Source organism: Amblyomma americanum, chromosome 10 (genome assembly GCF_052857255.1).
Source record: "Amblyomma americanum isolate KBUSLIRL-KWMA chromosome 10, ASM5285725v1, whole genome shotgun sequence".
NCBI classification, from domain to species: Eukaryota; Metazoa; Arthropoda; class Arachnida; order Ixodida; family Ixodidae; genus Amblyomma; species Amblyomma americanum.
Window position 1 is genome coordinate 64,192,778 of NC_135506.1, and position 25,531 is coordinate 64,218,308.

At 45.4% G+C, this 25,531-nt stretch overlaps 1 protein-coding gene across 1 annotated transcript in view; it reads left to right on the plus strand.

The window, feature by feature from the left end:
• Positions 1-21,235, plus strand: part of LOC144106904 (neprilysin-1-like) — a 35,489-nt gene extending 14,254 nt beyond the window's left edge. Inside the window, exons 5-10 of the mRNA XM_077639862.1 lie at positions 2,551-2,649; positions 6,373-6,657; positions 8,784-8,981; positions 12,205-12,440; positions 15,766-15,888; positions 20,784-21,235. Coding sequence (XP_077495988.1) covers positions 2,551-2,649; positions 6,373-6,657; positions 8,784-8,981; positions 12,205-12,440; positions 15,766-15,888; positions 20,784-21,125 — 1,283 coding nt within the window. The 3' untranslated portion in view covers positions 21,126-21,235. The remainder of the gene's footprint in view (positions 1-2,550; positions 2,650-6,372; positions 6,658-8,783; positions 8,982-12,204; positions 12,441-15,765; positions 15,889-20,783) is intronic.
• Positions 21,236-25,531: the final 4,296 nt, after the last annotated feature.

The following is a 25,531-nucleotide window of genomic DNA, read 5'->3' on the forward strand; positions in this document are numbered from 1 at the left end:
AGCGGTATACAGTTATATGAGACTTCTAATCTCTAATACTTACTAATCAAGTGCAAAAGTTACTTTTTCCTCTGTGTCATGGTTATGACTAGATCATCGTTTTGACTAGGTCATGGTTATGACCTAGTAAAGGCCCAACGACTACCGCTCTCATCTTTCCTACTGCAAACTGAAGAAAATAAAGCGGTGCAGTGCCCAATGCTGTGCTCTTTCCGGCGATGCAAATGAAACATGAAATTACGTCGTCATCTGAAACGCTTTTTCAGCATTTCATAAGCACCACGGCGATGTTTGCTTTTGTGACTCAGTGAACAAAACTGATACCTCCGAGTGTCGTCACTCCACCGTCGATAATACCCCTTTGGCATGCTATCAAGCAAGGGAAGCAAGTTAGTTTCACACTAGAATATGCATTCAGTCGTACAACAGCGAGTAAAGAAAACAATATTTCACAATATTTCACACTCCAGAATGAATTCAGTTGTACAAGAGAGAGTAAAGAAAACTGTATTTTATATATTGCAGCTTTTATAGTCACCTAAGCACCCCCTTTCTGGTATTCGTTGGCTGCACTTCTTTTTCCTGTATACAGTCATGACATTGCATCCGGCCTCAGTTCATCATTTCACATGTTTAGTGATGGTGGCCTTGTGTACAAGATTCTAAATAGTGTGATGGATCCTTCTGGCATGTAAATTGGCCTAGACAGCATTGCAACTTGGTGTAATAAGCGGAAAATGTCGATTAACGCAACAAGTCAGTACATGTTAGGCGTACCCAGAAGCATGTGTACAGAGAGCAAACATTGGTCGATTAAACACTGTCCTTGCAATATTTTGACGTTTAAGGCTTAAGCCTTACTGACCCTTTGAGCGAAAACCCGTGCGTGCGTGCGTGTTCGTGTGCGTGCGTGCGTGCGTGCGCGTGTGTGTGTGTGTGCGCGTGTGCGTGCGCGTGTGCGTGTGCGTGTGCGTGTGCGCGTGTGTGCGCGTGTGTGCGCGTGTGCGCGTGTGCGCGTGTGCGCGTGTGCGTGTGTGTGTGTGTGTGTGTGTGTGTGTGTGTGTGTGTGTGTGTGTGTGTGTGTGTGTGTGTGTGTGTGTGTGTGTGTGTGTGTGTGTGTGCGTGTGTGTGTGTGTGTGCGCGCGCGCGCGCACGCACGCGCTGCGTTGTGCGTGTGCGTGAGCGTGTGCGTGAGTGTGTCTTTAAGTTAAGCAAACTGGCTTTCTCTGTCGCAAACTCTTTGAAGGGTGTCGCCTAAAACCCCCAGAATCAAGTACAAGACATGTGGAAAGCTTCCTTGCGCGGCCAAAATTAAACATGCGTCAGAATTTCGTAGATAGATAAAAAATCTCAAAAACCTGCCCGCGTCATACTCACTGTTACCGAAACATTCGCGATAAACTGTCTTACACCCCTGTAGCATTGCACTCCACAAAAGCATTTGTATCAAAAGATTTGTATCAAGGAAGGGACACAACACGCTCGTGCTGTGTCCGCCGATATATGAGACAGATACTGCGCCATTTCCTTTCCCAAAGAGAAACCAATAAAAGACTCTTGTTTACATCAAAGAAGGAACACCTCAAACAAACAAAGATAGCCAAATGAGGAAACTGTCTTTAAGCTTTATCACACTGTGCTGTGCATAAGGTATTTGAAATGAGAGTTAGAAAATTAAAGTAGAGAATTTTGTTTATTCGTACAGCTTGAAAATTTACTTCCTATTACTTCCTTCATAAATGAACTTGCAAGAAATTCTCTCATCTCCAGTACCTGGTTTTGTTAATTGCCAAGCCACGATGGTCACGCGGACATGCTGGTGCATTTTTACACTCTGGAGATGCGAGCATAAAATATAAACCTGCCTCAAAATGTAAAATCAAAAATAATTATTGTATTCATAAAAGTGTTTTCAAGCATTGCTAGCTGCTTGGATTTTCGCGCCTTTTCGTTTAGTTTTCTTGTCTGGATGGCGCTGCGATCATAGCTTCGCGCATGGCCCCTCCTCTCGGCTTCAAATGTGTCGCACGGACGCCTTTGCCTCCAAGGCCCTTAGCAGCCAAGGAACGACCCTCACAACCTTTGTGATCTGCGCACCAAGCTCCTTTGGCCATAAGGATTTGATTTCCAAAATCCTTTGCGATGCCCGTGTGACAACGGTATTAAAATTCTGAAGTACGCAACGGTATATTTCTCGTCCAGCCTTCTGTCAACTCCACAACACATTTCACCACCGATGCGAAAAGCTTGCCGGGGGTTCTAAGTTTTCCTAATGATGCGTGCAGCCAGAAAAACTTCGTGCATCGTGATATGTTCACGCTAAAATTTCTTGCATCTATTTAATTATCAAGGCAGACCTTCTTGAAGACAGCGAGGTGGTAGTTGAAACAAAACCGCAGCATTTTGAGAGGGTAGGGTTTTATTGCATTCGCTCAGGAACAAAATGCGGCGCAAAAGCCAGAAGACTTGTAGAGTACCGAGGTAGTCATTTTTAAGCATTTTAATGCACTGTTAAATGTACAATTGATTTCGCCTCTTTGGTTTTTGCAGTGGTCACCGCTATAAACAAGCACGTGAAGCCGAATACAGCGTTCATCATTCGAGTTATCGAAGATATGGGAAAACAGACGGCGCCAAAAATCATGCCAGGTGAGTATACGATCACCTAACGGAGATATGATATGCGATAGAAGCCGCCGCTGTCTCCCTCGTTGCAAATAATACTGCCGCGAATATTTGCAGTGTGTTCGTTTTTCAAATCTGCCGCCACATCCCTTTATCGCTTTGTTTGCGACGCAAGACGCGACTAGATTTATCTCGATTGATCGCAGCCAGGCAGAGCTGATTCTACGTTGTTTCGGAATGTTCTAGAAACTTTGCGCTCTTTATCTCGAAAGTTCGCTATCAGCTTTAAATTGATCACGGCCGACAGCGGCGGGCATTCTGTTCGACGACCGCCGAGCACGCTTGTCGCTTCGCCGCCGCCGAGTGATTCAGTCCATTTTGGGTGCAAGTCAGCCCAATAAAGTTTTCTTTTAGAAGACCCTTTCGTCCGTCTTCATCGCTGCTTCGACTGCCGCCACCACTACGTGACAATACGTTTATCTGTGTCGGTTAAGGCACAGGAAATGTCCCCATGCGTAGGGCCCGTTATATATATATATATATATATATATATATATATATATATATATATATATATATATATATATATATATATATATATATATATATATATATATATATATATATATATATATATATATATATATATATATAACGTCAATACAATTTTTTCGTTTTACTGGTCGGCGTCTCTTTGTTTTGAAATGTATCCCCCCGGCCAGACGGGATTCCGTCACACTCTCGACTTCATATATATATATATATATATATATATATATATATATATATATATATATATATATATATATATATATATAAATATATATATATATATATATATATATATATATATATATATATATATATATATATATATATATATATATATATATATATATATATATATATATATGTTTCCGCCTTTGCCGGAAATAATCGGTTTTCACATGAGCGTAGGTGTCATTGCAACTGCGCGTGCCTGTGCTTAAGTATACACTTCGCAGGAAAGGTTATTTGAAACCAATGCTTAGCTGCACCGCGCATCTGAAGCCACGAGCGCTACCCGGGTGTGAAGCCCCTTGTTCAGAGTCACATGACTCAGCGCTGAGTGCGAAAGAGCTTGCACGTGGCGATACCCTAAAATTTATGCTTGTTCGTATGAAAAGGGGCCTTGTGTATCCAGCAAAACTTTTAGAGTCTGCTTATGTAAATAAAGGTTGGAGGAAGTTGAGTTGACTGCTCTGCAACATTTCACTTTTATGCAATATGCGAGAAATAGAAGACAAACTACCACCCTCAATGTCACTGCTGTATGGGCGCCCCACATTTATTTATAGTTAGTATGTCCTTCATGGGAATCAGGAGTATGGAGGCTTCCGCCCAGGGAGCTTCACGTAGCACGCTGTGGAGGATCCATCTTCAGCTTGCTCATTCTTCATTCTCCAGTTTTCCTTACAGTATACTTTTCCATCGCCTTATTAATAGCTCCTTTCTTCAATGCGATAAGAACAACTTCTGTGTGCACAAAGTAAGCCACATTTTTCATTTTGTATTTTAATCCCTCAGGCTGCTAACAGAGACAAGCACTGAAACCATTCCACGTACCTTTATCGCCCCTGTCAGGAACAGCCCATTGCTCCAAAAGGCAACGAGGGAATTAACCTAGCACTGTGCGGGGGCGTAGCGCTAAGCTGTTCTTCTGTCTCAGCTATCGCTTGAAAGCTTCTGCAGGCCGTGACACGGAGGCGCAGGAACAGAAGTTCCGGCACTGCATCGCCAATTCACTTTGTCATGTTGCACCTGATGTCTATTTTACCCCCAATACTCCTCGATCAACCAGGAGTCATCATAGCCTTAATGTTAAACCATACTTAGCTTGTACTAGTAACTTCAATCATAGTTTTTTTTCCTCGGATAATTGAACATTAGAACATAATTTCTGGCATAACATGGTCTCTTCCAATGAACCAATTCTTAACAGCTAATATTGCCACATGATGTTTTTTGTGTTTTGTTCATTCCGTCTTGTTTCGACTTATCAGTTACAGCGTTTATATTACATTTTTCCAGCTATACCGGGTGTTACAAGGAAGACTAAGTAATTTTCAAAAATAGGAATTTTAGGCAAAAATATGGCTTTTTCGGCGTGGTATTGCCACGGTTGGCAGTCGCCGGTAAGCAAGTGAATCATCTTAGCTAGGAGGATGGCTAACTAATTTTCAATAACTTTTTAACTATTAGAGATAAGGGTCTAGTTGCAATTAGAGATTTTTAGCCGACCATTGGAAAAAATAATGAAAAACGGTTTTGGGGGAAAGGAAAGGACGCAATATCTGTCTCATATATCGGCGGACACCTTAACCGCGCCGTAAATGAAGGAATAAAGGAGGTAGTGAAAGAAGAAAGGAAGAAAGAGGTGCCGTAGTGGAGGGCTCCGGAACAATTTCGACCACCCGCGGATGTTTAACGTGCAATGACATCGCACAGCGCATGGGTGCCTTAGCGCTTCGCCTCCATCAAAACGAATCCACCGCGGTCAAGTTCGAACCCGGGAACTCCGGATCAGTAGCCGAGCGCCCTAATAGCTGAGCCACCGCGGTGGGTCTTACCGCCATATCATTTTCCGGAATTTCTAAAATGCGATTACCCTCACCACTGTGGCTCGATAAAATTTGGCTGCATCGCGCGAGAATAAATGCGCTTTCGAAAGCATGCAGGCAAAACAATCCCCTCCAGTGCACGTTACTAGTCGAAAAAGTCCAATTTTAGTGAGCCACAGCGGAGAGAGTAATCGCGTTTTAGAAATTCCCAAAAACTGATAGGGTGGTTACTAACGACCGGCTACAAATCTCTAATTGCAACCAGAAGCCTAGCTCTAATGGTTAAAAAGTTATTTATTGGAAATTAGTTAACCATCTTAGTAGTTAAAATGATTCACCGGTTTTCTGGCGTCCGTCAACCCTGGTAATACCATGCCGGAAAAGCCATATTTTGCCTCTACATCCTGTTTTTGGAAATTACTTAGTTTTCTTTGTATCACCTGGTATATGCCACCATGTTAGTTCAAGTTTTTTTTGTGTTGTACCCTGCACATTTTGTATGAATTTTTGCACCATTCCTGCAATAGCTTGGATAGGGGCTGCAGTATGTGCATATCAATAAATAAATCAAATTTAGAGATCACTGCGGCTACCCGCATTGGAGCAATGCGAAAACGTTGACGCCTCGTCGACACTCTTCGCCTTTCAAATTTGCCGCCATGGTTGCTTTTCTGTCCACTTACTATATACCCGCCGAGCCTATTCAACCGTCCATTGGCTTTTGTTTCTATTCAATTAACTAATTATTCTATGCCAATCAAACTTTTTGTTTCATTAATTATCATTCATTGGACACATTTCAATCCATTTCAAACTTTATTTTCACTTCTTCGCCTATATTTCCACTATTCCGCTGTGCACGGCTGTTTCCCGTCCACTCACCATATCGACGTCCGCGTTATTTCGACGTCTTTTGACAATATTTCTTCTAATTAACTAATCACCCTATTGACATCAATTTCTTGCGCATCATCCTCACATTGTCCTCTATCGATCACTACCATTTGCTTCATGTCACCTCTTCTGAGAACGTCACAGTTGCTGCGGACACGTTTTGGTGGCACGCTTGGGGACACGACCCCGCCGACATAGCCTATAAATAATTTTGCATTAATAAATAACCCTCCGCCCCTGTTTCTGCTTGCAGAGAAATGGGCCCACATGGTAGCCAACTACACCAAGGGCATGTACGGGGGCGGCGCCTTTATCCACGTCCAGAAGGAGCTGCTCAATGCCCTCAAGGAACTCCTGGAGGCCTCCGACTGGGGGGACAGGGGATTCACTACCACACTAGCTTGGCGCCTCTTCGATGCCCTGAGCGAATACGTGCAGCCTGCGAAGCTGGTCGGCGGGAAGGACAAGCAGGAGGTGTGCTACGACCACGTCCAGGAGGTGATGCAGTTCGCTATGGCCAGCCACTACCTGAGACCTCGTGAGTCGCCGCGGCGTTTCCTGGAACCTCTATTGCCCGCACTTCGTAACAGAATGGACTGCTAAGGAGGTCATCTTCACTGCACGAGGTGGCGTCACTATTGAATGAAACGTTTAGAACCTGGTGGATGATGTCGAAATGAGTGTGAAGGATATTTCTTGATTGGCCAGTGCGTACGGTCTTTGCCAAAAGTAACCAGGCAGCAGGGTTTGCTCCTCACTCGTATTGCAGAGGCCTGCAGCTTCTCTATACAGGTTAAAAGCGCTTGAAATTTGAGGACTAAGGTTTTCATAAATTTACGGAGATTTAGAAGCTGGGGGATATAAGTGCTCCGCTATACGACAGAGAAGCAAATTAAGCAGCCTTCTTACCTTCGGAAAATATACGCGAAAATAATTGGCTTCAGATGCATATCACGCAATATAACTCATGACGTACTAATTTTCGGACTGCTAAATATTTAATAGGCTTCTTCGGGAAATTTGTAGGCTTTGAAGCAAGTATTCAGGCCTGAATTTTTTATAAACAGCTTTAATGTGACCGTTTTTTTCTGTGCTAGAAAGGAAGCATCCTACACAGTGGATAAAATCGAATTGTCACACAGTACGGAGCTCAAGATAGCGACTGTGGTTACGAACATACCCATGGCGAAGGGTACAGTGGTGCCAGAGTACATGCATACTTCATACAAGCTTTCAATTCAGGGCTCAAGAAGTTTCTTGCCGGTACAAAAGATCGCCGGTTAATTTTAACCGTATCAACTACCAACAATAAAACGACCATCCCTTACTGGAGTCGGCTATCAACAGTCATTGTCCAGCTCTTGGCGTATACATATAAAGTGACCTTGAAGCCCAATAGCTTTCTCAGACACCCTCCTAACGAATAAAATGGCACTCGCCTCCATGGGCGTGGTATTTCGCAGCTTTAATTGCTACGTGTCCTTGCTAGCTGGCTGCGATCCTGTGGCAGGACACTGTCGACAATGATCGGTGTCCGTCAATGTGCAATAGTCTTAATGGGCCGCGGAGTAAGCAATCTCGTCGGGTTAGGGTGAGGCACATACAGTTGTCCCTATTTCTACTACGTATTTGAAGATACGCACTTGTTTGGAGGTTCCTTGAACCCTTGGTTCTCATTGTGTAAACACGCTGTACAAACGACGCTGGCATTAGAGAATGAAAGGAGACGGAAAATTTCATGCGACCTATGTTTTCAAAGGAGCGGCCGTTTCGTCATGGGGCGCTCAGTGGAGGAGCGCTTGAATAGTGTAAGCTGCACTGCAACACCCGCGTTGTGCCGGATTAGAGACAGAACTGGTAGCCATGTATAAAATGGTAATACTTCGTGTCATACATAACATCGCTGAGTGATGTTTTTGTCGAATGCAGCATTGCGTGACACTCTCGGCACCACGGTGACTCCCAGAAAATTCTCGGAATGGCCGAGCAGAGGGAGACGCAGAGCTAAGCCTTCCCCATGCGGTCACTGCTGATAGGTCAAGAATTACATAGTAAAGATTTAATGAGATACCGATTTTCCAGAGCAAATCATGAAACACATCCGCTTAGAAAGAAAATGTATGAAATACTTTGTTACAGCATGACAACAAGCTCGACCCTAGTCTATCTATCCAGTCATTTATTTGCATGTGTGTGTGTATTTATGTCTACGTCTGTCCGTGCGCCCCTTTGTCTGTCTGTTCATCCTTCTGTGACCTTTGTCATCTTGCTTTCCTCACTGTCTGCCTCCCCATGCGTATGTCGGCATGTATGTCTCCCAGTCTGTCTTACCGGTTTTGTGTCTGTCAGTTTGTCCGGTCTTCCGTCCGTTGGTATGTCTCTTTGCCTTTCTGTCTGCCCGCCTCGTGTGTGTTTATGGGGGGGGCGGGGGGGTTGTAACACACCCTTGCGCGTGTCATTTTGTGAAATTTGTGAGCAGAAAATTCTGTAGTAACCAGATTGTTCCAAACCCTCACAAAATACTGCTACCATCACTGCACCATCGAAACCTCGCTTTCGGTGGCTTGACGTGACGTTCCGTTGCTTTGACGTGACGCGGCGCGAATATGCTATCATCCACGGCGTTTGTAATTCATGGTGTAATTCTAATTGCACATTCTGCAGGCGTGAGCTTGGATACGATAAGGAAAGCGGAGGAGATGTTTTCCAATGTCCGCGAAGCCTTCATAGCAGCCTTGAAGAGTTCCAGCTGGCTGAAGGGCACCGTGTTCGAATTTGCCCACCGGACCGTGGACAGGATGAATATCCACGTCGGCAGCCTAGGCAAGATTCTCGACGAATCCTTCGTGAACGGACATTATGGTCAGTGCCACACCGCACAGTTTTTTGCACTAAGCGCGAAGAGTGCCGCTGTTTGCCAATTTAGTCAAGATGCATTCTATATTTAGAGGCAAGAAGCTTTCCGTTTGCTCGATACCGATGTCCTTTCGAAACCATAGCGTTTGAGGGCTTCCGGGTGTTGAACATATTAATGAAACAGCTAAGTGGTTACTGAGGCAGGAACATAAAAGAAGCCCTTTGCAAGTGCCCCGCCCTTGAGCCAAGCATGCACAGCGCAAGTAAATTTACCCTCAAATGACTTAACTAAAAACCAAGTCCACGTGCCTTATATTCCTGCATTAGAGGCGCGTTCCGTTATAAAGCACAAGTTTAGTAGTTTTATCAGAACTTATAACGTTGTTTGCCTGCGCACTTCTATGCAGACCACACCAAACAACGTACGGAAATATCAGGAAAGTCATAAGGGTTGGATTCCAAAGCTTCCGAACGCGTGGGGGGAGAGAGGGGGTGTTGGAGAGTCTTTGCCATGCCAAGTAGAGAAGCCGGAAGGAATAAATTTACTGACTGCCTCTGCTTCGGAGCTGTTTAAGCAGATAGTGAAGATTCAGCACGCCGGGTCAGTTTCGTCGACTACCTGAACTCAAGCAAACTGGCGCTTTCCAACGAGACACACGCTGTAATTGCTGGCATCCAAAGGCGATTTGATGGAATCACCACCAACATTCCTAGTTCACCAGATGCAATTTCAGCGGAAGATTCGCCACAACCACCTGTGCGCGGAAGACTCATACTTGGCCGTGCACCACCTTCTCGTAAGAACAAATTCCGCCATAAGCAGCTGGCCGCGTATATAACTACTGTAAAGGCACCTATACAGTAATTCTAGCCGCACGGGGTGCTTCGAGGCTGTCTCTCCTCACAGAGCACAGATACCTTCTGACAGTAGAGTTCTCTCGGGCACAGATGTAGCTGCTTTAAGAGGGCGTAAATGGCACAGTTTGCTTTCTCCTATCAACAACAGTAGACACTGCTGTGAATAACAGAGGTCACGGTGTACGGACGCATCAGTGCCTGCAGTAACCAGCGGGATTTGATTTCAGAATTGCGCTGTCGCTATTGCTATAGCAGGGCGCACCACATACTCTGCAATAAAGTTGCAGCGAGCGTACATGCATCGCCAGCGGCATTAGCAACCGGAGAATGAGCACGACAAATGATCGTATCCTCTGCGGATAGTGCAGAGATAGTCAAAGCCACTCAGCTTTATTGTGACACTGGCGTCAGCGTTAGGCATCTCCAAACCTTTTCCCGCGTAGAGTGCGCTGTGACCGCTCAAATGATAAATTAGTTTTTTGGTAAAGAAATGGCGCAGTATTTGTCTCGCATCTCGGCGGACACTTGAACCGCGCCGTAAGGAAAAGGGTAAAGCTAGGCATGAAAGAAGAAAGGAGGAAAAAGGTGCCGTAGAGGGGGGCTCCGGAATAATTTCGACCACCTCGGGATCTTTAACGTGCACTGACATCGCAAAGCACACGGGCGCCTCTTAGCGTTTCGCCTCCATCGAAACAAAGCCGCCGCGGTCGAGTTTGAACCCGGGTAGTCCGGATCAATAGCCGAATGTCCTAACCGCTGAGCCACCGCGGCGGGTGCTCAAAAGACGAAACGCGATTCTGTACCAGTCGCACACATATATGGGAGTATAGGCCAAGGGACGCTGATACTCTCAAAGGACCCTGGGGCAGCTGATGCGGCATGGTCAGGCTGCCACCAGATGCAGCTCTAGCAGAACAGTCAGCCTCGTGCATGTATATTTTGAGGGACCAAAACCTTCGCAAAGACAACCGACCCTAGTAACCACTCTTTCAAAAAATGCGAATATTACCGGTATCAGCTGCATACAAACTAAAGATAGCTCAAGTAATAAACACAGCAATAAGACCTAATGATCCCTTTCCTCTTGCACTGTTCAGATAACTGCTGAGACAAACGAGAGCCACCACTAATAATGGATTTATTCTACCATCTTGTCAGCACACTTATGGCCAGAGGCTGTTAGAATACAATGTTGCCCATATATAGAATGAAGTTCCCGATGACACCAAAATCTAACATAATTTTTCGACCTTATTGAAAAACATATTTCTCTTCTGTTCAAAACTGTGGGACTAAATCGGTTAGTGGTTGCTTTTGCGCATTTGTAAAATTATTTTTCGTCTTGCCTGTTGCACTCGCCATTTTTTTTTCCAAAATTTTCGGTGCCTTTAATATTTGCATTGCCCTGATTGGGGTATTTAACGTCTTTTTGTACTTGTTGTTTGAATGATTGCGGTTTCTTCTGTGAATATCTTGTATTTTAGACATTTATCTAGCCGCGCTCGCTCTGAGTTCAATCAACTATGTATGAATTGATTTCACAAAACAAAAATTAGAGAGAGAGAGAGACAGAAAGAGAGAGAATGTCACGTCGCAAAAGCACTGCTAATTGCACTCGGAAGCTTACCTCTTCTGCCTTTAGACGAAAAGCCTAATTGCATACAATGTGGAACGCGGTTTTTTCGTATCCCGAGGACACCGTTATATCACGGGTAGTCGTGGAAATCCCGAGTTGCATCCTGCTTCGAGACATGTAACTCACGATTCTAAGAATTCTATCTTTCGCAAACAATTAGACGACTGAGGAAAAAAATTACCGGTTTTCGGCATATTTCCCATTAAGATCTTGACAGAACTTGAAAAAGAGGCCAATGAAATGACTTCTTCCAGTACGTAGTTGAATAAGAAAGTTTGCATAAATTCCTGCCATAATGAAAGGCTGCGACAGGTTGCACAGAAAAGGTAGCCGCACCAAAATGGACAAAAGTTTTCAAATGTCGTCCCTAATAGGTTTTCTTTGAAGTCACTCCTTAATACAGGCTTCAATTATAAAGAGGCAACCACCATGCGACACCAAGCGGCGATGGTGAGCATGCGTCGAGGAGTGCTTGATTCCCCGAAACGCTTTGAGTCCTTGCTATCTGCCCTTTATTCGGCTTGCGCTAGGTAAATAATAATAATAATAATAATAATTGGTTCTGGGTGAAAGGAAATGGCGCAGTATCTGTCTCATATATCGTTGGACACCTGAACCGCGCCGTATAAGGAAAGGGACCTGGATATGTTTTTCCGCTTATTCATTAGCACTTGTCCCGCTTCACTTGTAACAACCGCTTGACCACAGCCTGGCCACCGCTCTCTCTGCAAACAGCTTCCTTCCCGGACATGGCACCGAGCGGCGTGTTCTTGGTCGAATGGCTCAAGGCCCGATCGGCAAGGGCACAGGAGAAGTGGTCCGACCAGACGCGCATTCACTTCAACATGAGCAGAGCGAGCCCCTACTACGTGGAAGGAAGTCACGCCGTGATCGTTCCGGCGGGCGCACTGCTGCCCGCTTTCTTCGACCCTGAGGGCAACGCTGCATTGAACTACGGGGGCCTCGGCAGTGTGAGTCTAAGCAAAAGCGAATATTGAAAAAAGTCTAAAAGAAACTAATAGAGTCAGTGGTATTTTGGTGTGTAATAGTATACCTGATGGTATTAAACTAAAAACAAACTGTGCAATCATTCAAAACATTCCTGATGAATATGTGAAGTTCTGGTGTGTTACTTTTTTTTCACAGGATGTGTGTATTGTGTACGCGTATATTTGCTTATGTGTAAAATGCTGAGAACATGAATTATTTTAGCAACGCAATGCGTCGTCTTCGCCTCCCGCATTTATAATGTTCAGTAATGTGATGGACCCAAGGCAAGCCATGAGCTATGGGTCCACCCGCCGCGGTGGCTCAGTGGTTAGGGCCCTCGGCTACTGATCCGGAGTTCCCAGGTTCGAACCCGACCACGGCGGCTGCGTTTTTATGCAGGCAAAACGCTAAGGCGCCCGTGTGCTGTGCGATGTCAGCCACGTCAAATATCCCCAGGTGGTCGAAATTATTCCCAAGTCCTCCACTACGGCATCTCTTTCTTCCTTTCTTCTTTCACTCCCTCCTTTATCCTTTCCCTTACGGCGCGGTTCAGGTGTCCAACGATATATGAGACAGATACTACGCCATTTCATTTCCCCAAAAACCAATTATTATTATTATTATTATTATTATTATTATTATTATTATTATTATTATTATTATTATTATTATTATTATTATTATTATTATTGGTTCACTAGCATTGTGCGTATTTTACCCTTGTAAATTCTTTTTTTTCAATAAGAAATAAAAAAGAAAACTAAAAAACGCATCGGAAAGGAACTACGACCGTTTGGACAAGACCGCCGAGCGCATCAAGTTTAGACGATTCATCCTCTCTAGGCGCTTGGGCCTGCGCGATCAATTTAGAATTCATATTGTTTAGATTGCTTAGAACACAACATTTGTTTAGTGTTTGGGATGTTATAAGTAAAAAATAGTGGTAGCGACTTACAAATGCATTCGCATCCTGTCGCATTTTGCCACAGATATATTTCGAAAGTGCACAACACCAAGCGGCCAACAAATTAAAAGCAAAAATTCGCACCAACTACGCCACCCAAACACCAACATAAAAAAATTTTACCTTTTTAGGTTATCTTCATCCTGCTGCGAAAAGTAGTAAATAAAGCAAGACATTGAAAGATTTGGAAAACAACATCACTGTGTAATAGTTGTCACACCAGGCGTAACCATTCCTTTCATTTTGTCCTCTTGTTTTTGTGTGTTTGTTTAACGGCATATAGTTTATGGTTTATAGGGATTTAACGTCTCAGAGCGACTCGGGCTATGAGAGATGCCGTAGTGTAGGGCTTCGGAAATTTCGACCACCTGGGGTTCTTTAACGTGCACTGACATCACACTGTACACAGAACTCTAGAAATTCGCCTGCATCGAAATTTGGCCGCCGCGGCCGGGATCGAACCTACGTCTTCCGGGTCAGCAGCGAGCGCTATAGCCACTAAGCCAACGGGTCGCCTTTAAATGGAGAGTTTGTGTACCAAACAATGCTTTAAAATGTAGCCACGCAGTCTGCATTTGTATTAGTTTGTGCTTTCTACGCTTAATGTCTTGTGCTCATGAATTGAAGCGAGAAGGGGGGCAGACTGTTAGTCAGGCATTTATCTGCCGTTTGGCCTGCGCCGTGTAAATAAAACACGTTGACTTTTAGTTAAAACAAGTTGTAGCGTGGTGATAAGGTGCCTATGTTCTGCAGCTCCTCTTTGATAATGCCAACCCCTTGCTCACTTTTAAGCTTCCTCTCTGTTTTATTGATTTCCGGCGTCTGCGATCGGTGAAGTTAATAATAATAATAATTGGTTTTGGGGGGCGACAGGAAATGGCGCAGTATCTGGGGGGGGGGATTTTTTTCTTGCCATTGCCGCGGCCATTTTATCTGTTCTGTTCGTCAAGAAGGGCTACATGCTCGGCGCCCGGGAGGCGTCGGCTGTACGGCACCTCGGTGGAGCCATGACCGCGACAATCGCCCCGTATGGAACTGATCACGTTATGAGTCATTTTGTGCGAATGACGCGACATGCACACGATAAAACTTCAACAGCTAGCACCACGAAAAGGTTCTGTGACGGGCCGTGTCCCGGTAATTTCCTTCGCAGTTTGGCTAACAAAAGCCGAGAAAACCATTTTGCGCCGCGATACTTACAGGCTCGAGGCTGTTTATGTCGTTATCAATAAGCCTTCAAGGCGAAGCCGTGATAAAAATGTTTTTTTTTTCGCAATGCCTGCGTTTTTTTACAAATGAACCTCTCCTACTTCTTAAGTTTACATAATTTTGGGAACAAAAACTCGCAAATCAAGAAACTTAGAGGGATAAGTCAGAACGTTTAACTTCAAGAAAATACATTGAACGCACATGCAGATATATCAAAGTGGATGAAGTATACAACCACGTTCTTCTGGAGGCATGAATCTTCCGAATAAATGCAGGACGTCCGGAGGCGAATAGAATTTTTTTATTGAGAGCGTGCGATGTAGTGCACGGCGCGTGGCTGCAGCCAGAAGGTTGACATATACAAGAGATGAGCGGAGGCAATGAGCGGAAAGCGTGCAATCCAATAAGAGGGCTAAGTTGGTCTGGCTGCCTTAAAATGAGCAAAATCAGCCTGACTTTGCCCTCTTATTTTATACATGCACGCTAGTTTAAATGTCGATGAGGTAGCCCGCTTAGTCATGTATGTTGCCACAATTGATCGATGCGATTGGAGGTGGTCGGCTTGCTCAAAAAATCAAAAATAAATATACGAACGGTAAACGAAACAAATGAAAGGTGAGCCTCACGACGGCGGAAAGCCTGTACAAAGCCAACAGGTGACCAGCAGCACATAGGATAGAACCCCGCACTTGCCACATACGTGGGAGATGCTAAAACGAATGGCTATAAATATGTAGGCAGGAAATGAAAATGCAACTGCCTTAGACTAAACTTTGTGGCATTGTTTCTGTGAGCTTTCCTCAATGCACATTATTCCGACTTATGCTGAATGATCTGCTGGCGTGTGAAATGTATTGTGAAGAAATCTTCGAAGTGTGTAAGTGGGCTCAGGACTATGCAATCGAGTCCAGCGAGCTGCTTTTGAAAAAAAAAATGTGAAAGCGAACAAGCCGCGCCCATTTCAATCCAGGCTGTTCATACGCTCGTTTGTATTGGTCAACGGGGGACCAGAAGTAAACTGCTCATGACTTGCATTTCGAAACTCAAAGACGCTGTGTGAAGACGAACAGCCTTTGCTTAAATCTATTCCGCACTGACCCGTCCTCGTAATGCTTGCGTGCGTCTTACTGCAGGCCTTGGCCCATCAGATTATGACCGGGTTGGACATCTATGGCCCACCCATTTTCTGCTTCCACGAGAATACCCGGACCCCCTTCAACCAGAGGGTTCAGTGCCTACAAGCCTCGCACGCACAGGTATAGCTGATGTGTCAAGTGATTACGCAGAGCTTAGCAAGGAATGTGTCCAGGTTTCACACAGGAAAAACATTTTGCTCGACACTGACTGCATTCACCGACGTTGGTTTTAGGAATACAATGTGTTTATAAAATAAAACTTTTCACAAAACAACAAAGCCCGCGATTCAGGAGAGAATCATGACGAATGCGGCTATTGTTTTTGCAAGACCTCGCGTAGCGGCCTGGTCAGGTGGTGGGTGCCACGGCTTCGATAACCAGCTTGTGGATCACATTCGTCCGTAGCCCTACACACCATTTCACCACTTGGCTGCATGCTGCGGGTTGAAGTTGACTTACGGAAAGACGGGGCCACTGTGACAATTGAGTGGGCCTAAACAGGCTAGAAACCAGAAAACCGTAGGCTCACGATAAGGTTTAAAATTAGGTTGAGTACATTGCAGCAATTATGGAAATGGCAATGGTTCGTGTGACGTCACGAAACAGGAAGAGACATAAATGAGTCATCGAAGAATTGAGCGAATTAGTGATAGCTGAAATGAAGAGAACATAGGCAGGGCGTGTAGTTGGTACGCAAGATCACCGATAGTCCCTAAGGGTGTTTCTGGGGATTCCAAAACAAGGCAAGCATACGAGGTGGAGGCAAAGAGCCAAGTAGACATGATTAAGAAGTTTGCATAAAGATGGGGTCACGGCTTACACAGGACAGGGCTGACAGGATGCATATCGGAGAAGCCATTGTCCTGTGAGCGTTGTAGTTATTCTGATGAGTATGATGATGATGCTTGCTTCACCTTGACGCCACTCAGAGCAGATGAGTGCTGATGCGTGCTTTTCTGGCAGCCATGCTTATCATGTGCGCAAAGGTTTACTCGACGATCATTACAAATTCAATCCGTCGCCAAGAAATACGGGAGGGATTATTCATTCCCACCCATGACAGCGCAGAAAAACGGCTAAAATCACAAAGATATGCGGCTTTTACAGAATCTTCAGAGTTCTGGAAAAATTCGTCCTGAAATCAAACCCTGAACCGCAGGTTGCCTGAGGCAGTTGCCCCACCAGATAAGCTAACCTGGACGGCTCTGAATTGATCAACAACTCGAAGTGGAATGATTTTGTTCAATTTTCTTGTGTAGATGCCAACGAGTAATTAAACCATTACCGCAACCTTACTCTACATTGCAGGATTAAAGGCCGGCTGAAGAATTCGCCGAGATTAAAGGGTTTGAATATTTGAGAGGTGCAGGTAATCAAATGAAGTCGCATTGGCCTTCAGGACTATCTAGATTTATAGCAACCAGCAGAGCCCGCAGTTATGACGTCATGTACGGCGGCGGTACGTTTCCAGCGTAGAAAAGGTGGTTCCAACGCAAGTGAAGGAAAAGCCCACGAAGCATTCTCTGGCGGCAATAGACCACACACTGCAGCATGTGGGCGAAGCCAGCGGCGTAAGTTTTAAATTTCGACAACGATGACGTCGTCACCAGTTTCTCCGCAACTCTACAAAGCAATGAGAACAAGCCTGTACGTCGTCATGGTTTAAGCCGCCAATTATGTCACTATCTTAAATGCCACATCAAAAATACTTCGAATTTTTACCTAGACGCCTCATGCATTCGAATTCTTAAGTCAACTCGAGTTCTCACGAAGCCATTTCACTTCCCCCTTTAAGCACACTGGACCGTCAGACGACTACTTCCTGGCTTTATTGTGCTACTCTATGTAGCGCTGAGTACAGCTTGTTTCATTTGTAGCCGCGTAGCTTTCATAGAAGGGCATGTGTTAAAAAATGCATGCATAGAACAGAAAGCTGGGCATATGTATGTATGTACGTATGTATGTATGTATGTATGTATGTATGTATGTATGTATGTATGTATGTATGTATGTATGTATGTATGTATGTATGTATGTCTGTATGTATGTATGTATGTATGTATGTATGTATGTATGTATGTATGTATGTATGTATGTATGTATGTATGTATGTATGTATGTATGTATGTATGTATGTATGTATGTATGTATGTATGTATGTATGTATGTATGTATGTATGTATGTATGCATATATGGTTTTTTTGGTTCTTTAACCTGCACTGCCAACACACAGTACACAGGCGTCTACAATTTCGCCTCCATCGAAATTCAACTGCCGCGGTCGGGATCGAACCCGCGTTTTGGTCAGCATCCGAGCAGTGTAATAACTAAGGCACCGCGGCGGCGGTACAAAAAGAATCTTCATTAATAGAAATGCAATGCGAATAGAGCACAAGGCACTGATATTATTACAATGCATGCAACGAACTTAAGCAGTAGTTTCGGTAGGCTGTAAAATTGTAAAATTCTAGCTATAGCTTGTAAAATTTATCACGGTCAGTGGCTGCTGCTATTCATGAAGACAGATCGTTCCAGTCAGTTATCGTGCGTGGTATGAATGTATGCACCTACATGAATGTCTATTTCATACAGTGTACACGACTCTACGAGCGTTCGTGTGCAAATTTCGTAGTGGCACATATGTCGCTGGCACTTGGATGCAGCCCACGTTCGTACTTTACCCAAACTATTTATTTGAACTCAAAGCAGCACAATTCTCCTTTGCGCAATCAAAAGAATTCGCTTGGTTTTGTACGCCGATGCACAACCCTCAATGGTGACGGCATCGGCATTTCAAACGTCGCACTCCAAACTGTGCGCTTCATGTTGGCCGCTGCTAATGCTTCGCTCTAATTCTCCTGTGGGTTTCAGCCGTCCTTGTTTGTTTGATGCCATGGGGATGGGCTTTCGGTATGGCGCTGCTGATATTCCTTCTAATCCTAAAAGAAGGTTGCTAATACCAAAGTGGCACTTCAGACATGTTTGTTACCCCTTTGTTTCCCCTTACAAACATTTATTTGAGAATTTCTTTGACAGTCTATCGACTGTTCATGTAATAGTCTGCATGCAATGCAAATAAAAATTGGTGGTGGTTTAGTTTCATTTAAAGCTGGAGTAACACGATAGCTACAGATGGCCGAGTGGAACTTGGTCACGTGACCAACCACGTGCCGAACCACGTGATCAGCCACAGCGCCGCGCCGCCTGCAGCTGCTCCGCATCAGGTGGCCAACAACGTGACAGTATGGCAGGCGCAGCCACAGGGCGGTAGCGCAGCCACCGCCACGGCGCCGCCACGCAGAAGGCTCGAAATGCTACTGTAATGTAGCTATCGCTAGAATATAGGCAGTCTTTAGAATTATGGCCATACACTTCTAGTAGACCTTTCTCAGTGGACAGTCTTTAGTCTATGGAAAATTGGCAGTGATTTAGCTGTGGTTAAACCTGGAGTTAAACAGGAGGTATTTCGAGGCCTGAATTGGGAACAGTTGGGAATAAGAATAAATGGAGAATACCTAAATAATCTGAGATTTGCTGATGACATTGCCTTGCTGAGTCACTCAGGAGGTGAACTGCAAATCATGATCAACGAGTTAGACAGGCAGAGCAGATCGATGGGTCTAAAAATTAACATGCAGAAAACCAAGGTAATGTTCAACAGCCTAGCAAGGGAACAACAGTTCACAATTGGCAGCGAGAGCCTAGAAATTGTGCCGGAATACGTTTACTTAGGGCACGTAGTGATAGCTGATCCGGATCATGAGAGGGAGATAACTAGAAGGATAAGAATGGGGTGGAGCGCATATGGCAAATTCTCGCAGATCATGAGTGGCAGTTTACCAATTTCCCTCAAGAGGAAAGTGTACAACAGCATAATCTTACCGGTACTCACCTACGGGGCAGAAACGTGGAGGCTAACGAAAAGAGTTCAGCTTAAGTTAAGGACAACGCAGCGAGCCATGGAAAGAAAAATGATAGGTGTAACGTTAAGAGATTGGAAGCGGGCAGACTGGGTGAGGGAACAAACACGGGTTAATGACATCCTAGTCGAAATCAAGAGAAATAAATGGGCTTGGGCAGGGCATGTAATGCGAAGGCAAGATAACCGCTGGTCTTTAAGGGTAACGGAGTGGGTTCCAAGAGAAAGTAAGCGTAGCAGGGGGCGGCAGAAGGTTAGATGGGCGGATGAGATTAAGAAGTTTGCAGGCAAAGGGTGGATGCAGCTGGCAAAGGATAGGGTTAATTGGAGAGACATGGGAGAGGCCTTTTGCCCTGCAGTGGGTGTAGTAGGGCTGATGATGATGATGATGATGATGATGACGATGAAACCTGGAGTGACGCGATAGCTACAGCTGACCGAGAAGAACTTGCACAGTTGAATTGCAAAGTCAGTCTTTCGCCGCTCTGTTTCGCTGGGCGTTCCTTCATCTTCTTCCCACTTGACACGGCGCATGCGCACAGCTGTTGCAGCTCGGTTTCGCCGGCGCGCCGCGCCGCCGGTAGCAGGAGCTGCTCCGCCCCACGTGACCAACTACGTGACAGCGTGAAGACTCGAAATGCTACCGTAATGTAGCTATCGCTACAATAGGAAAACCATATCTATTTTTGAAGGCAATACAGTCGATCAAAAGTCTATAGATAGTCTATAGACAGCATTTTGTAGCCATAGCTACGTAAAAGTAGCACTTCGAGCCTTCAGCGTGGCGGCGCCGTGGCGGTGGCGGCACGGTCACCCTGTGGCTGCGCCGCCACGCTGTCACGTGGTTGGTCACGTGGTGCGGAGCAGCTGCCGGCGGCGTGGCGCCGTGGCTGATCACGTGGTTCGTCATGTGGCTGGTCACCTGACAAAGTTCCACTCGGCTAGTTGTAGCTATCGCGTAACTCCAGGTTTAACCAAAGCTAAACCACCGCCAATTTTGCTATAAATGTAGGCGCATGCTGTATGGACAGCCAACCAAATGAAAAGCTGAACGCCATATTGTCCACGTTTTCTAACACGATTCCTTCGCTGCAGCCATGGTTGACAACCAGAACTGGCAAGAAGGATCTGGCCGCGGCTAACAACATGGCAGATCTGGTGGGCACAGCGACGGCGGTGGAAGCCTTCAATAGGCTGCCCAGCGCCCAGCAGACCGAGACCTTGCCGGGCCTCAAACTGACCGCATTGCGGCTGTTCTTTGTGGGCCATTGCATGGCTACCTGCAAGCTGAACAGCCTCACGCAAACGGGGCGCTTTGCGAGCGCGCGAGCCCGCTGCAATGTGCCTGCTATGAACTTGGCCGCCTTCTCGGCGGCCTTCCAGTGCAGGAGCACAACACGCATGAATCCCGCCCGCAAGTGCTCCTTCTGGAGCTGACCGTCGTTGGGTGTGCTGCGCCCCGCTTGCAAGCAGTGGCTGTAGGGTCAGCCGTCTGCCTGTCTGCTCCACATCCCTCAAGTGTGCGTCGTCAGCTGAAGCCTCTTTCAAGGCGATGAGAAACCAGTGTTTTAAAAGCTGCACATTGTGTTGCACTGTCTGATAACCGTTATTGCCGACCGCGATAGCTCAGCGGAGGAAGCTCTTCGAGGGTCACCTTTCGGGGAGGGCTAGTTAGACAAACACCGTTGTACCGATTTACTACATATGTGTAAAACAGGTGTCGCATGCAACAATTATGCTGTGTTCAATGATAGACATTGCCCTCCAGGGCCTTCTTTCTTGTCACCCAAACAAATTTAAAGGTACATGTCGAAAACGCAATGGTATTCGCATTGGGAGCCTATTGAGGCGGAATATGTGGTTCAACCTCCCAGCGCCGCGCGTGGGCTATGAGTCGCCATCTAGCGGGCTCTAGATAATTTCGACCACCCGTGTTTAGATAAAGCGCACTGACACCGCCCAACAAAGCCCCTCGTCTCCACCGAAATGCAGCCGCAGCGGCCGGGGTTCACTACCACGTGAGCAACCACAGGCCATATTCACTAAGCCACGAGGACAGGTGGAGTCGTTTGTGTCGGCATTTTCCGACCATAATATTCATAATTCTAATAACGACGGGATCTCTATCGTTTTGCCATAGTTGCGCCACCGTTTTTGAGGCAACAACAACGTCATGCACTCTGTGAGGTGTTTTATAAGGAAGCTCAACTGTGTTTTGTGAAATTGAAAGTCTTCAAGAATTTCATACTGGGCATAACATAGCAAGTTTTTTTTTTTTTTGCGCTTGCCGCAGCTTGCTACAGCTGCTCGGTTCAGATCAGTGCTTAATTGCTCTTCAAGATGAGAAACGTAGTTATGCAGAGAAGGTGGTGTTTTAATTTCACCAAAAAGCTGCAATAACGTTGCGTTTGCATGCACTGCTTTAGGCAAGCAGTTGAAGGGCTAGATTATCAACGTTTTGTTTAAGCGATGTTTATTGCCACAGGGCATAAAAGGTTATAAAATGAGGCATTAAGAGAATGCTTAAATAAATTAAACACACATTCGCCAGCTTCCATGCTGCCATCTTCGTTCGCACATGTGGGTTCACTTACAACCGATTCAGAATTTTGTGAACCGTTTATTAAGCGTTTTAAAACGCCTTTCGAACGGCATAGAGCCCGAAAAAAATATTTCATTCTTACCAAGCGCTCATTTTTCGCAACTGGCACCGTTCTTGCTCTTAGTGTCATGGGGTAATTCAACAGTGATTACGCGTAACGACAGTGACATAGAACCCGGCTGATGTTACGAGGTGTAAATGGAAGTGCATATTCTTGTTGCAAGGTTTTAAATAACGCAGATAACGAAAAATAGCCTGAAGCCCTAGGTTCAATCTGAGTCACACCGTATTTACTCACGTAATGAACGCGCTCACACATAAACTAGCCTCCTCTTTAAAGAGAGACAAAGGGCATCTCTATCGAATTGTTTTTCTCAGTAAAAATTGATTGACTCGACATTCGAAGAGAAGATTGGATTTAGAAACTTGCCGCCGGTCCATTCAAACTGGTGACATCCTAACCGAAAAGAACGGGTTGACAATATTTTGAAGAGAGTGGTGGTGTAGCGTAGCCTCTGGAGAATACGCCGGAACTCGGTGTCAACGCACGTACAGTCATGATCAAAAGTTTTAAGGTCGAACGCATTTCGCTTCAGCTGCTTAACAGAGCAATTGCGGAACTATTAAGCACCGAATGACCCTGAAATGCTAGCAGGAGGTTTCTGTTTGCAGCAGGGAAACTTCTTGCTTGACTTGTGTTTTGAAGTATCCGCTACACGGAGAAATATTGGAAGATTCGTTTCGCTGCAGATGAACGCTGTGGCCTTAAGACTTTTGACCAATACCGTACATTATTTTCACTTGAAAAATCAGCCGTGGTGGGCGACACGTATGTTTCGTTCTTTTTTTTTTGTCGTTCCTGCCTTATGAATGCTCCGGGTTCGGTGAGAGTGGCCTGTTCGTGATTGTGATTGTGATCAGCACACGGTACCATATATTTATACAAGCCAAATTCCAATCGTCGTCAATGTCTCTTAAAGCTGCCAGAAAGTACATTTTTAGTTTGGTTTGGTTTATGGGGTTCAACGTCCCAAGGCGCCTCAGGCTATGAGGGGCGCAGTAATGAAGAGCTCAGGAAATTTGCACCATCTGGGGTTCATTAGCGCGCACTGACAGCGCACAATACACGGGCCTTTAAAATTTCGCGCCCGTCGAAATTCGACCGCCGCGGCCGGTATCCAAGCCGTGTCTCGGGTCAGCAGACAAGCGCCATTGACATTTTTTTAATTTCTTGTTATGAACACCGCTCTTTCTTTTTTCACGCAGTCTACAAGAAAAATGATGACAGTGGACGTTATTAGGCGCCGTTTCGTGCCACCGAAACAACTGTGCAATAATATAAAGCACCATATTGTAAGTGCAAACGCAATATAACTCGCCCTTAGGAACGGACAATAATTAAGACAGTTTAGCGAGTACAACAATGGCAGGTTACGAAGGGTTTCTGCGTTCGTTGTGCCAATTTAAGGACTCAGCACATTGCTTCGCCCTCACTGCGGTGAGTTGCGCTACAGAGGACTCTAGCTGTGCGCTGTTTGTCCAGCATTATGGGTCGCTATGTAAGTTATACGTGCGGGTTTAACATAAAGAGGCTATGCTCGCAAGCAAGGAAGCCGTACTGAAGATTGCGTTTTATTTTATTCATTTTTGTTTGGCACAAGGATAATAACGTCATGACGTATAGAATAACGAATTCTGGTCACGTAACACCGATGGGCCAGGCGAGACCTCCTTGCTATGAAAGAAGTCTCACCCTAAGCTGTGCCTAACTATCAACAGCAACTTACTGGCACTCGTTATGAGCATTTGACTGCTGTACGCACTGCATGCACTCACTAGTAGGAATGAAATTTGAAAGCTAACGACAAGGCATGGCATCGGATTCAGAACAGGGTATGGGGAGAAAAATGATGGAGGTAACATTTAGAGGAAAACGGGCAGTCTAGTTCTAGTTCATGAAGTGTACTCGAGTTAGCAAAACACTACTCGAAGAAATTAGAAGTAAAAATAGAGTTTAATGGCAACACTTATGGCCAGTGAGACATCCATCCATAAAGCAATTAACGTGTCTCGAAGTAACCGAAATGACAACAGAGAGATGATGTCAGCGAAACTGCGCGGACAGAGTAACAAACGGCAGAGTAGAAGGCGGCCAAATAAATATTAGTGGGGGAGACTATTTCACCACAGGGGACGTCGTCCGGAAAACGATGACTGTGCTCTATAACCAAAGGGAGTCTCGCCGACCACAAGAAAAAAAGGCTTCATTTTCCCAAAGTCAAAAAATGTCAATTTTTTCCTGTGTTCGAACTCGACCGCACCAGCTAAGTTTCGATGGAGGGGAAACGCTAAGGCACTCGTGTGCTGTGCGATGTCAGTGCACGTTAAAGATCACCAGGTGGTCGAAATTATTGCGGAGCCCTCCACTACGGCACTTCTTTTTCCCTTCTTTCACTCCCTCCTTTATCTCTTTCCTTACGGCGCGGTTCAGGTGTCCGCCTATATGTGAGAGAGGTACTGCGCCATTTCCTTTCCCCAAAAACCAAAAACCAATTTTCATTTTTTTCCGGAGTTCCCGGGTTCGAACCCGACCGCGGCGGCTGCGTTTTTCTGGAGGAAAAACGCTAAGGTGCCCGTGTGCTGTGCGATGTCAGCGCACGTTAAAGATTCCCAGGTGGTCGAAATTATTCCGGAGCCCTCCACTACGGCACCTCTCTCTTCCATTCTTCTTTCACTCCCTCCTTTATTACTTCCCTTACGGCGCGATTCAGGTGTCCAACGATATATGAGACAGATACTTCGTCATTTAATTTCCCCCAAAACCAATTATTATTATTATTACTATTATTCATTGCCAGCTCTTGCTTTGCCCCTATTTCTTCTTACAAGGTAGGGAATTACAGTGGGGCGTGTACAAATCACGAGAATCCCATTGACCTCCGGGTGAGAATGGGAAGACTGCAGTGCTAACGAGGCTCGTGGACTCAGCGTAAGGGCTATTTACATTGCTTCCATAATCGACGTGACCACAGGACGTTTAGAGTTCCGGGCAGCATCGTGACCGCCTGGTTCCACAGCGAGTGACAGCTACATGCCGCTTCGGTTTTATCAACCACCTGTCATATCTAGCATCACCATGTAGTTTTCACGGCGTACCTCCTCCATTGTTCTGTAAAGAGTACTTCGAAAGCATTGTCCTTGCGTGAGCTTGAGCAGAGTGCTGCGTGGCGCCACCTCAGCG